General features: G+C 48.1%; 6 protein-coding genes across 6 annotated transcripts; 2 read left to right on the top strand and 4 right to left on the bottom strand.

The window, feature by feature from the left end:
• Nucleotides 1–11: 11 nt before the first annotated feature.
• Nucleotides 12–737, top strand: FPOAC1_006609 (uncharacterized protein; the record flags this gene model as incomplete). Its single annotated transcript, XM_044851085.1, has 1 exon — nt 12–737. One exon carries the CDS (start codon nt 12–14, stop codon nt 735–737), a length of 726 nt encoding a protein of 241 aa, XP_044709797.1.
• A 500-nt stretch (nt 738–1,237) lies between these two features.
• On the bottom strand, nt 1,238–2,559 carry FPOAC1_006608 (uncharacterized protein; the record flags this gene model as incomplete). The annotated part of the gene is made up of 4 exons (XM_044851084.1): nt 1,238–1,826; nt 1,881–1,946; nt 2,007–2,296; nt 2,359–2,559. 4 exons carry the CDS (start codon nt 2,557–2,559, stop codon nt 1,238–1,240), a joined length of 1,146 nt encoding a protein of 381 aa, XP_044709796.1.
• Nucleotides 2,560–5,674: 3,115 nt separating this feature from the next.
• On the top strand, nt 5,675–6,515 carry FPOAC1_006607 (uncharacterized protein; the record flags this gene model as incomplete). Its single annotated transcript, XM_044851083.1, has 2 exons — nt 5,675–6,265; nt 6,321–6,515. 2 exons carry the CDS (start codon nt 5,675–5,677, stop codon nt 6,513–6,515), a joined length of 786 nt encoding a protein of 261 aa, XP_044709795.1.
• A 311-nt stretch (nt 6,516–6,826) lies between these two features.
• FPOAC1_006606 (uncharacterized protein) lies at nt 6,827–9,827 on the bottom strand (the record flags this gene model as incomplete). Its single annotated transcript, XM_044851082.1, has 2 exons — nt 6,827–7,437; nt 7,487–9,827. 2 exons carry the CDS (start codon nt 9,825–9,827, stop codon nt 6,827–6,829), a joined length of 2,952 nt encoding a protein of 983 aa, XP_044709794.1.
• Nucleotides 9,828–10,430: 603 nt separating this feature from the next.
• On the bottom strand, nt 10,431–10,784 carry FPOAC1_006605 (uncharacterized protein; the record flags this gene model as incomplete). The annotated part of the gene is made up of 1 exon (XM_044851081.1): nt 10,431–10,784. The coding sequence occupies one exon, from the start codon at nt 10,782–10,784 to the stop codon at nt 10,431–10,433; it is 354 nt and encodes a 117-aa protein (XP_044709793.1).
• A 278-nt stretch (nt 10,785–11,062) lies between these two features.
• FPOAC1_006604 (uncharacterized protein) lies at nt 11,063–12,505 on the bottom strand (the record flags this gene model as incomplete). Its single annotated transcript, XM_044851080.1, has 1 exon — nt 11,063–12,505. The coding sequence occupies one exon, from the start codon at nt 12,503–12,505 to the stop codon at nt 11,063–11,065; it is 1,443 nt and encodes a 480-aa protein (XP_044709792.1).
• Nucleotides 12,506–13,131: the final 626 nt, after the last annotated feature.

Below are 13,131 nucleotides of genomic sequence, written 5' to 3'. Positions count from 1 at the left end.
ATTAAAGGACGATGGCTTCCGCACCACAGATCCCACCCATCCCTTCCTCGCCAACCTTCCATACGACACACAGCGCTCTTGATACCGTCATGGCAGCTGATTTCGAAAAGCAGAGTTATTGGCACAAGCGCTTCGCGTCCGAAGAGGCCTTTGAATGGCTCCTCCCATCAGACGAGTTCACTTCAATAATCGAGCCTGCTCTTGACCGGCTTGATCCAGACACGGCCCGTATCCTCCACATCGGCTTCGGTACAAGTGACCTTCAAAATCACTTTCGCGCCCGAGGCTTCCGTCATGTTTTAAACGTCGACTACGAGCCGCTCGCCATTGATCGAGGTCGCGATCTAGAAAAGAAGGCTTTTGGGGATGTCCAAATGCGTTACGATGTTCAAGACGCTACTCAGCTGGACCTGAGCGAAAAGTTTGATCTTGTCGTTGATAAAAGTACCGTCGACGCCATCTCATGCGGCGGCGTAACCGCGCTGCGCCGCATGGTTGCTGGTGTCAGAAATTGTCTTGCAGATGGTGGTATTTGGGTGTCGTTAAGCTTCTCTGAATACCGGTTCAACCTTGATGATCTACCGTTCGATGTTCAAGTACTTTCCAAAATTCTCACCCCAAAACTATCGCCGAATGATCCAGACATTTATCACTGGTGTTATCTTCTACGACCAAAACACGACACGCCTTTTGGTTCGCCGCAATATTTAAATGACAATCCTCTCGAACAAGACTAAAGAGGCGCTGGCTGATATAGTAGCGCCCGGATGATTAACAACGATGGATGCGGCAGAGCGGGAACCTCATCCTTCCTTCGTCCTAGCGTGTCCCGGCTGAATGGTCCACCTCGAAGGAATCACGCAGCACAAACATGTCAACTCCAAAAGATTGGCCACAGCGCTATCATATTTGAGTTTGTATCCCGATCTGTCACTTTCCAATGTCTCATAACATTCATGAGTAAAATGACTGGTCCTCTAAACAAGCCATGTTGGACGACTTTCATATCAGGACATACATAGGTCATTTGCATAGTAAATAATTTCTGTTACAATACGAAAAATAGAGTGGTTGAGTTATTCAGTATCATGTCATTATCATGCTAATAAAGCGTTGTTCTATGCAACTTTCTTCTCTTTTTATAGAGACCGTAACTCGTAATGTTCTTTTTCGAAACCGTGATCAACTCTCGCCCGAGTACCATTAACGCCAACCCATGCCAAAATTCATTGCCTCGTCAGTTCAAAGGCCAAGACTTAGGCTGTGGTCTTTGAGGCCATGTGTCCATCTCGAGGGACGACAGTCCGCTATCCGTGCTCTTCTGTCGTGCCGCATTGTTATAGCCTCCCTCAACATCAATGTCATCATCTTCCAACCTCACTCCTTTCGATCCCCTTTGCAGACTATTGCTCCAATTCCGAGAATTCTTCTTAGGGCTGGTGATAACGGTAACAACTCCAGGGGCGGTGCCAGGGGGATAAACGTTCGACTGGGTGTTGTTGTAGTAACTGCTGGACTTTGATCGAAACATGTTTCTGAACAGGGGTCGGAGGGCCGGAACGCTTCCACAGATAACTCCCAGATTCGCTTCCACAGCGGTCCAGATCCAAAGGTGAAACCCCTCCCAAGTAACATCGTACGTCTCGTCGGTGACCCAATGAGTGTAGTAGGCGCGCATGGAGGCTGCAAAGACAACTACCAGACCTAGCGAGAAGACGACGATGAGAGCGATGCGTTGTGATAAAGGGAGTTTAAGCTGAAAGAGTGTTTGCAAGGGCAGAGCGCAGACGAGAAGATCGGTCAGAACTGTGGTGATTGCTTGGCTCCTATGTTTGAATAAGATTAGTCAAGTCCGAGAGAAATACCACTGTTGTACTTACAGCACACCGGGGCCTTCTGGGTGGCAACTATCACCTCCTGTCAACGCCCAGTAGGCAGAGGTAGGTCTATATTAGATTAGTACAAGAGTCTAGAGGCTATACGAATGTGCTTGTATGTCAACTTACGTGCATTGTGTCCAAAGCACGATGAGAAATGCAAAGATAAGTGAAGTGACAATAACAATTGAGGCATAGGTCAAACGTCGAAGCCATGAGTGAGCAGGGGCAATGCGCAGATACGAAACAAGAATCGAGTTCTTTGCCAATCCTGACGAGAACAAGAATAGTGTCTGGGCAGCAAGCGAGACCTTTCGTCCTGTTTCGGCCTGCTCCTTTGTGAGGTCCCAAACGTGGATGTTCCAGCCGTACAGCTGGGCTGCGAGAATCACGCAGACAGTGACCCCAATGCCAAAAATCTAGAGTCTGTCAGCATTGTGATCGGCATTTGCATATGAAGCCGAGGTAGGAGATTCCTTACCATGGCGGCCAGCATGAGCCAGTCGTCAAGGCCATGTTTGTTGACTTTGAATATTCGGACGTAGAGACGGGCCATGAGGGTGAGGATGGCTACGGACATGATGCTGATCTCTACTATGAGCAGTGCAGGCCCACGATGCTCTGGGTCGACATGATTTGGCGTTGGCCATGTAGCCATGACCTCTGGAGGTGGATTTCGCATAATGTCGTTTGTTCAGCAGGTAGTGACGTTTACTTACTACTACTGCTGCTGCTGCTGCTGCTGTATATGGCTGAGGTAACTCAACTGTCAAAGATCAAGAAACAGAGAGAGGAACCCGCAAGCAGAGGTGGGCGAGAAACAGGAGGATCATCATTATAAGTATGTATGTATCTCTTGTCTGCATTGCATGAAAAGAGTGGTTCTCTCTTGGTCTCCCCGTGGTTGGCTTCAAGCCTTGACCCGCCTCCACGCAAATGAAGCCGTAAGAGGCAAGTTAAAGATTGAAAAGAATTTAGCCGTATCAGAACCCTGCTACTTAGTCTAAGTTGCATTATTACCACATCGCGTGACGGCGGGTTCCTGGGTGATGGCTTACACGGGGATGTGGAAGCGCTGAAAGGTTGAGGAAGGCCGCCCATCGTATGTGGTACAAGGGTACCCCCTAGTCTAGAACGAAAGGGATTTTCTTCTAGCAGTTGCAGGCGAGGATTGATTGGGGGCCCGGGAGTACGGGAGAGTGCCTTGTCGGGGGGGGGGGGCAAACCCACCGATTTCTGACATGGACAAGGACGTGATGACTCTACCGGACGTACTTTACTGACGAGGTCTAGCTTCCGGGCGGAGCTTTAACGATATGCTAGAGGCCAAGTTAGCCTGCTGGGCCCCGCAGAGGAGCCGAGGTTGCAGCCCTAGGGTACTTCGATTATCATTGATCGATCAAAGGCGGATGCTCGTGGCTCAGAGCCGGGGCCTGTAACCAACAAGAGACCAGAAACGACTGTCATCTCGCAAAAGCTGTTTAGTAAAAACGGACCGACAGAAATAGAAAAGAGACATTATTGGATGTCGACTTGACAGCTGTCACATCTTAACAGAGCTATTAATTAACATGGGAAAAATTCTTGTCTTTTCTTGGATGGTTTTGTGTTGATCTAAACTGTTGATCAGTACCCCTCTTCCTATCTCTATTTCCCAATCCTTTTTTCTTCATTCATTTCATCTCATCTTCACATGTTCACCTGAAAAAACCTCATCCTGAAAACTATTCAACGCCATGGATTTTACTCTTACAGTATGAATATACACAATAGGCAGGTGGGCGCATACAAAGAGGGAGGTTACAGGGTGAGGTTGACGCCACTGCATGACATTTTCAGTACGTACAACAGTACCCAACTTACAGCACTTTGCCCGCCGCCAAGGGTGCATCTGTCAGGGGTAAGAAGAAAAAAACGTGATAGAAGACATTAGCGACTGTCTAATAATTCGCTCGGACCTAAACCGTTACAAAACCGATGGTGAACCAATAACCAGTTGACCTCGACCACCTTCATCTTGGATATACAGACCGAAATGGAAGTTCCCTGCATTTCGTATATACAAAGATTTCGTAAACATCATTACATTCTATCGATAGTGTCAGGCGACAGCCTGATAGTGTGTCTGCTAATAAGCAAGATATCAAACATAGCCAAGTCTGAATGTTTGTGATTGACATTTCGGGATGACATCGTTTCGTAATTCATCTCAAACGATTATCGCTCTAACTTAATATAGAAGCTGATTCCGAAAATGCATCAAATCTCGAGATAGAGTTTCAATAAAAACGTCTTACACCTGACCTAAAACAACAACCTACCAACCCTACCGTAGGAAAGTGACATTCTAATCATTTGCCCACAACCCGAAAATTGAAGATCCAAATTCAGACATGTAAGTCAATGCCTAAGTGCGTACTAGAAGAGATCTTCCGGTCTAGCACGTTGCGGCTGATCTCAATATAAAACGTACATACCTAAAGCGGATATACCGGCATTGCTTCGAAGCACTGATGCTAACTATCAACTCAGCTCCCAATCCCATGAACAAGTTTCCGTCACAGCGCACAGCTAGTGTAGTTAGATATGTACCATCATCGCCAAATACCGGGGAATGCTCCATCTGGAAGAGTGCCGGCAAAGTGAGTGGTGATCCGCTACTTGGATCCTCATCAATTTCGGCACGAATAAACCGTACAAACTATGTAGACTATCCACACAGCAAGCGCCGTTGACCCAGCACCTGTGGATTTTTCAAGTCGTGAAAGACCCCTGAATACCGAAAGAATTCGCCGACTGTTTCGAATTACAAGTTCTTGAGTTTAGAGTATACCATCATCTATTGCTCAAGAAAAAGAAACAAAATGCAACACTGTCACCGCTTCTGTCTGACTGCGGAATGTTGTCACTAAAGAAAAAACCCGAGTACGCCGCCGAGAAGGAGTGATTCCTAGGCAAAGAACTATGCAGCTTTGTCCCAAAGAGGTTTACTATCTACTTTCACACGAAGGAACTTGCGATATCTGTGATGTTGGCTTGCCGATTACCGTGTCTGGGGATGCGGCCCAATCAGATAACATGGTTGAGACCTCCAACGAAAGGATTCAGCTCTGTGATCCTGGTTCTATCTATCAGCCTCGTAGATAGGACGTATCCATGATATGATAATGATTGCTGCAATGAAGAACAAATACGGAAACATTGAACTCGGGGTTTTAAGAAACGAGAAATGATGGTCCGAGAACTCATCCAAGATGCGATAGGCCAACTTATGGATTTCATCTCCTGTGATGCCAGCAGTCAATCTCGGAACAACCTAATTTACATATGACCAGAGCCTTTTGTCATCTGTATATGTGCAGTACGTTAACCAAACGTGGTTTCCAAAATGTGTATACATGTAGGTATGTACCTTTCCGGCATGTCTCCACCCCGTCCCGTGCCGCCCGGTTCTAAATTCCGAGGCAGTCTTTAGTAGTTAGTAACCAACAACATAGAGCAGCATGCTTTGACTGAAATGGAAAATAGGGACTCAGGGGCTGGGAATGCAGAATGAACCGAAGTCATGCAAAATCGTCCATAGGCAATTGAAGAGGCCAATATCTTGGATCGTCATGAACAAGTCAATAACGTTGAGGTAAGAGGCGGCTTGGGAAGGAAGGATTGACCCCACTCCTCCGCATCAGAATGATGTGAGGTGAAGTGACTTTATATCATATCCATTAAGAAGCCCCTCAATGAATCGTCACTTTTCATTCTTCCCTCGTTAACCTAAAACAATTCCAACAACACCCACAATGTCTCAGCCTGATCCGAAACGCGTCAAGACTGATGATGAAGCTCCTTACGAGCTCATCTACTGGCCCGGTATCCCCGGCCGCGGCGAATTCATCCGCCTCGCCTTTGAAGAAGCCGGTGTTCCCTACTCAGATGTTGCACAAGATACAGAAAAGGGCTTTGAAGCTATCAAGAAACTCACTGCCACCGACAACATCGGCGATGATCATAACCCGCCGGCTCTAGCTCCGCCAGCACTCAAGCACGGTGATCTACTCATCTCTCAAACCACCAACGTCCTTCTCTACGTTGCACCCAAGCTCGGGTTGGCGCCTAAAGAGGGTAATGGGTTGTACCACCTCAACCAGATTGCGTTGACTATCATGGATGGTCTTGTAAATGAACTCCACGATACTCACCATCCCATCGCCATCAGCCAGTACTATGACGAACAAAAGGAGGAAGCCAAGAAAAGATCTAGCTCATTTATCAAAGATCGTCTGCCCAAGTACTTCAAGTACATGCAGCGACTGCTAGATGCCAAGACTAGTGGAGAAGGGCCATGGTTGTACGGTGATAGTCTCACTTACGCAGACCTCGTATTGTTCCAGGTGAGTATTTTGACACAGTTGACGCTACACTGTAACTTTACTAATCTCTCTGCAGGCTGTAGATGGTACCAAGTTTTCTTTCCCCAAGTCTGTCGAGAAATTGGAAAAATCTGGTGACTACGATGGCGTTTTCAAAGTGTACGAAGCTGTCAAGGAGAGACCCAACATCAGCAAATATCTTGAGAGCAATAGGCGTTACGCCTACTCGGATGGCATCTACCGATACTACCCAGAGCTGCAAGAAGAGTAAAGACAAAATCAGCTCATTTTTCTGCTACCTGTGGGGTCACTTCCGTGGATGTCTCAAGGCAGAGACTGCGGTTACCCAAACGATAAATGATAAACAGACCAAAAACACGTTAAATATAGCTTAGAAAAACTAAATCATCTCATCCATTCATTAGGCAAGAAGAATCAAGATTTTTGCAACTATAAAAAAAAACCCCCAAAAAAAAACCAAGGATTGCCTAACCCCAGTCCCAGTGTCATCCAAGTTGTAACATTATCCTATCCTTAGAGCCAGGTATTTTTTCCCTCCCAAATTCATAACGCCTTCATAAATCATGGTTGATGTCCGTAATAGCCTGTATCAATATTCTCGTGCCTCACATAGACGTTGTCCTTCCTCTGCTGCTGAACCACAGGGCCAACGCCCAGCGTATGGTCATCCCACTCCACAGCAGGTCTCCTCTCACCTGACCTCGTTGTCAACTCCCCATACACATATGTTCCACCCAACTCCTTAATACGCTGCTTTCTCTCATCACCATCCATTGCTGCCATGCCACTGAAATGGTCCACCATGTTGCTCTCACTGACGTAGTACATCGCCCCAGCAATAGAGCGTGGATCAACCGGCATGTCGGGCCAGCGGATGAGGAAGCTGATGATGATTGTGAGAGCCATCAAAGCCAAGATTCCAACAGATATACGTGCGCAGATGTCATGGGAAATTCGCACCTGCGACAAAGAATAGGGGATGTTGGCCAAAAGAATAGGCATGAATTCCGAAAAGATTGCCATGACTGCCACGAGTCCAGGGAAGATTTGGCGGTGCTTGACGGCAGACCAAAAACCGGAAAAGGGGTTTGTTGGACGGGTAAGCAGCACCGAGTTCGAAGCGGACTGAGGACCATGCGACATGACTTGGTATGGAACGACCATAGTAATGGCTGGGTGATGTTAGCGATGCTCCAAGATGACAGGGACGACAAAACTCACTAATGAAGAAAGCTGTCCAACTGAATGATATGATGACACCAAAAGTAGCAAACAAGAATCGAACACCAAAGGTCTGGCTGTTCATGAAATTCTTAAACGAGGATGATTTGTCGAGCGTCAGATGGTAGTAGAGAAGAAAGACCATCAGACCAAGAAGAAACAGCAGAAATGCCAGTCGCCAGGCAAGACCGAGAAGAGCGAACGGATTCCTTCTACCGGCGCTCACAACCTCTGTGTCAACAGAACCAGGCTCTGACGACAGCGGCTCATGTTGTAGGTTCTCTCCAGCATCATCATAGAGTACGATACCATACTCGGTTTTCCCGGCGTGGTTCTCAAAGAAACCAAACCCGTATCGTTTCTCAGCCATTTCCTCTTCGATCTTACGCTCGGAATCCTGGCGGGGTCTGATGTCTCTATTGGCAGCCAGAGATGCAATACCTGCGACGCTCCATGGGTTTGAGTATAAACCTGTGTGAAAGTCTCGTAGGGAGAACATCAGTGCGCAGAGTAGCAATATGATCAATCCCAGAAGGGCCAGAAGGATGCGCGAAGACAGCGGAGAGACACCAAGTGCCGGAGCACAACCTTCAAAGGCGTTAATCTTACACTGGCCATGCATCTTGAAACCGATAGCTTCGACGGCGATTGGTGCCAACAAGGCAGAAAACCAGGCAATGATCATTGTGATGAATGGAACTGGATGGCCCTCAAGCAGGACATTGAAAGGCTCTATGATACTGCCCAAACCACCAAAATGGAGGTTCATCGACTCCGGCCCTCTGGCGCCATATTCTTGGTTCATAGCGTGAAACGGCTGAAACAGCTGTGCATTGTAATCGATGACTCGGGCGGGAATTGATAGCATGACTGCCAGCATAGGAGGAAGGAATTTGCCCAGGAAGTACTTTGCAGCATCAAGTTCGAATACTGTGATAACTGTCTTGACTACTCCGCCAGTTTCTTCAGATTCAGATGCGTCGTCGGTGGCGGTGGGGGCGATCGTCGTGGTTTTCTCGTATGTTCTTGTAGCGCCCTTGACAGTCGAGATCCAAGTCGAGGAATCTGTGCGGTCCGATGTTATGGTCTTGAGCTTCTCGGTAGACTTTGTTGACACAACAGTGGTAGGCGCGGCAAGCCTGGTAATTATTGCCGAGGAAGCAGCCTTTGTAGATACGATTTTGTGAGTTGTAAGTAGGCCATCTGCACCAGTTTCAACGACATCGACTGTAGTTTCGACAGCTTCGAACTCGCTCACGAATGTCTCGACCCCATCGGAAATAACCACATTCACTGTTTCGACTTCCTCGACCTTGGTCACGTAAGTTGCAGGATCCAGCTTTTCAACCTGCTTAATAGTGCGATCAGGGTCAACAGTAACAACATCGATAACGGTAGGTTTTGCCTTCTCTGTGGGCTTAGGTCTCGGTATGGGCTTTTGGTTCGTGTCGGTATAAACAGATGTGATCGTTATTCGACCGTATGAGACATAAGTGCTTGCCGAGGCAGTCGTTTCTCCCACACTCTTATATACAGTAGGTGCCTCCTCAGTGATGATGTGAGATATGGTTTTTGTTTCTCCGTCTTCGACAATTGTGGTCCAAATCGTTTCTGTTCTGTCTGCTTCCAAGGTTGAGGTGTATGTGGTTACCGCTCCAGGCAATGAATACGCCTGAGTAATGGTAATTGCTTCTGAATATGTCAAAGTGTCAGGGCCGGTAGCGTCAGGCCCAGAGGGGTATATTGTAGAGTAGCCAACGCTGACACTTGTAATAACCGACTCTGTCATTTCTGCTGGTGCGGTGGTCACGACTTCTGTAATGACCTTTGTTGGTATGACAGTTACATCCACACTAGTAAACGTTGACCCATCTTTGACAGTCGTTGTATAGCCCCAGCGTGTGGTGTACTCTGTTGTTGTGACCATTTCGGTATATTTGCCAGTGGTTCCAGGCACTGTGACTACAGTAGAGATGTCGCTAACGATGACTGTAGTCGCTAGTCGTGTTTCCTTTATCACTGGGGTCATGGGCAAGTCGTTTGAAGCATCTCCTCTTGGGAAGTTGGGATTGTAGTTGGGGTTGTCGTTGGAAAACCGCTTGTGGATAATCTTTGCAGTCCCGTCAGAGTTGGGCATCTCTATCAACGCCCAGATAACAAGGCCCATGACACCCAGAAGGAACACGATCTGTCCGAGTATAAAGTACCATCTCAAAGCAGTCGGTCGATAAAAAGTCTTCTTTCGGTTGGTGGGAAGTTTCTCCGAATTGGTCTCCCACAAGGCATCGTCTGTTGCTTGAGGCTCGTAGCGAGCATCCACGCCAGCCTGATTTGAATACATTGTAGTGACAGTGATCTTGTGACACTTCCCCTACAAGAAGATGAGGATCATTTTTCAAGATATGAGAGGAAGAACATGAAAGTAGAGGAATTCACCGCTCAGAAAGAGGGGAAGAAACAGTCAGAGGCAGCCATCAATATCAAGGATGACCCAGCCTCAGGATTCCTAGCTGCCAGCCATGCCTACCTAACGTAGGACATAAACATAGCATAGCCGCAAACATAAACATGCATTGCGGATGGGCGGGTTTGGCCGTGCTTTGCTGACAGTCCTTAGTCCTAGCTCCTAGGCAGTCTAACTCAGATCTCCGGGCAACAATTGGTTGTTGGTGCGGTAGTCAAACGAGTGGCGCTGGGCTGAGCTGCAGCTGCGTTAGGCCGAATAGGGCTGAATCTCCTTAGCAGGGGTTTAAGCTGTTCTCGTTGGTTCGCCTTGAGACAAAGCCGCAAAGTAAAAGGATCGAAGACAAGGATACGGCTGAGGTGAGCAAACTAAGAATATCCGTCGAGTACCGTTCGAAAATATCTTGACGTACGGGTACCCGAATGTTGCTGCGACAAGGCTCCGAACCTGTGTGCCTCCTTGTGCGAAACATTATTTCTGCTAAATCCCTCCGTAGCCACAAATACTCTGAGTATCTACGTCGCCTTGGCGTGGAATCAAAGGAGTTTTGAGTATATCCCAGTCTGTGACCCAATCCAGTGTGCTTGGTGGTGCAGGAACAATTATGTGTGCGGGAAGGTCAACATCATTACGTTTACCGTTGGTCTTAGAAGAGGCATGTTGACGACTACGCAGTATGCTCCGTAACTTACGCCTCTCCTTTCTGTTGGGTTTGACTTCCTGGCCGCTGGTTTCGTTGGTATTAGGGTCGGGGATTTTATCGTCCAGGGTCTCCTCAATGGTCGTCTTCTGGTCAGCAGCAGATGTGTTGGTCCTCGGTTTAAACAACCCCATTTTCGACGTTCTCGACGTTGCCTTGTGTGCTTATTTCGGGTTAGTATTTTTCTGTTGGTTGTCCTTGATTTGTTGGCAAAATAAAGGATTGATGGCGTCCAGTACAATCGAGGAGCGTTTGGGAGCCTGTGTTCACGCAACGGGGGAAGAAAAGAGCTTATGCCAAGTGCAGCGGGAGGATTATTACAGAGCTTGAAAAGAGAGTTCATGAGGAAGTCGCCTTGAACAATATACCTTCAGCCTGGGAAAGTAACTTATTCAAGTGGCTCCTGACTTGACTAAGTTTTGCAAGAGAGTTTGCTGTATCCATCACTCCATCGCAGTCCTCCCATGATAGCAATCATCGTCACCAGAGAGACAACGACACTTGTCGTCCCGTAGATCCAAGAACTTCGCCTTCGTAGACCGGCCAGTTCAGCCACCCAAGTAGAAATGGTGGTCAAACACCCGCAAAACCCATCTTCAATGCCCTGCAGCACCTGGCAACCGATAACTCCACCAAGGGGCACGTGTGCAAGATCCCACGCCATTCCCAGCAACACTGTTCCCAGCACATTGGCAGAGAAGGTTCCCACAGGGAATGTCGCCATCTTTCCGTTGAGGTGAAGGGATAAATAAAAACGTAGGAGACAGCCCAAGGGTGCAAATACCAGTGAGAAGACGGCTTGACCTCTCCAGGCTTCATGAGGCGGGAAGATGGCGAGCAGGACAGCGCCGAGCCAGCAGCCCCAGCCAAGGAGTACACTCAACGGATCAAGCACGCGTCGACTCAGCGAAAATGGTATCGAAGGCGTTACGCGCTCAAGGCCGACGGCCAAGTGACCTCCCACAATCAATCCGGACAGTGATAGCGCAACCGTTGTGATGATGACAGCCAACATAGCCATGAAAGAATATCCCCCGCTGCGACTTGTAGGTGAGCCTGGCCTTCCAGGCGTCACCAATTCGTTGGACAGCGCCAAGAAAACATCTTTGATAAAACTCGAGAACGTCGTGAAGCTTCCGCAAAAGCCCGTCGCAAGTCCGATGTACAGCGGGATCGTCTTTTTGGTGGCCAAGTGCGCTCGCTTCGCTACCTCGAGATCTACCTCCTTTCGCCGACTCGAACCAGAACCGTCCTCGCCTTCGCTGCGTTTCTCTGCGGCACGATTAATGGCATCATCATACTTTGGGATTCCCCACTCGTTGCGAAAAAGCTTTCGGTCCTCTGCAAGAAACCCCATGACCAGACTTCCAGTAAAGTTTGCCCATATTGTGTTGAAAATCACAGGAGTACCGCTATAACGCGTCAACGCTGTCAAACCCAAGCGCGCTAATGTTCCGAAAATTGCGAAAAGCACAAGGTACGAGTGCGTGTACAGCCCGGTGAGGAGCTTCGATGTGTTCTTCTCCGTCCCTCGTGTTGGAGGCTCTGGTCCTTCGGTTGTATCTCCGTGGCGGGTTACGTTGCTTCGCCTTGTTGACTGACCCTGTGCCGACCTCGGCGACAGCGCATCAAGCGCTGGAACTGAGGCGGTCTCGTTCAAGTCGCTATAGTCTTGCGGGGCATCGTAGGCGCCTGAGTCGCATCGCTTTGCCTGCAATGTCGATCGAGTCGAGTGATCCGCAACAGTGTCATTAAGGTGCGGCTCTGTGTTCTCGCCAGTGCTACCATGCTCTTCTGGTGTATTATAAACCCCAGCACTTGAAAGTCGTTTCTGCTCGGAGAAGTTGCTTGTCATGTCGTTTGGATTCAGGTAAGCACTTCAAGTCAAGGATCTATGCGCGCTATGATAGCATGAGTGGTGGTGGTCAAGAGTCATGGTGTTGAAGAGGAGGTTGGAATGTTCGTTGATATTAACTACTAATGGCTGACTGTCAAAGTTATGGTTTGTGGCTAGATCTAGCGGATATGACGGCATATTATGAGGAAAGTAACGTCTCGAAGGGTCTGCCACTAGAGATGAATGGGCGTGTCTTTGTATTTACATAGTAATCAAGTGGAGGCGTTTCTATTGAGGTTAATAGGTAGTGGAGGAGAAAGCAAGGGTCTATAAGAAGGAGATAACAAGCCACAAGTGTTTGTCAAGTGATACGGATGGGGAGGACACAATATGACGGTTTCTGTCTGGTCCAATTGTATTCAATTGATGCCTAAACAAGGGTCATTGTCGACTCGAGGGATTCTAAAGGTACTGGACCATATAATTATTTGTTGAGTCTCACCGCGTTTCGATAACAGCCCTGTAACGATACCTACCTAACAAACGAAAGCCAAACGAAACGGAGCTCACCGCTTATCTTATCGCACCCCGCCCTCCTCCGCGCATCCGCCCGCTGTCTCTCCTCTGTAGGCACTACCAGCTAA

The sequence above is a fragment of the Fusarium poae genome, chromosome 2 (assembly GCF_019609905.1).
Source record: "Fusarium poae strain DAOMC 252244 chromosome 2, whole genome shotgun sequence".
NCBI lineage: Eukaryota > Fungi > Ascomycota > Sordariomycetes > Hypocreales > Nectriaceae > Fusarium > Fusarium poae.
This window is presented reverse-complemented; position numbering and strand designations above follow the sequence as displayed.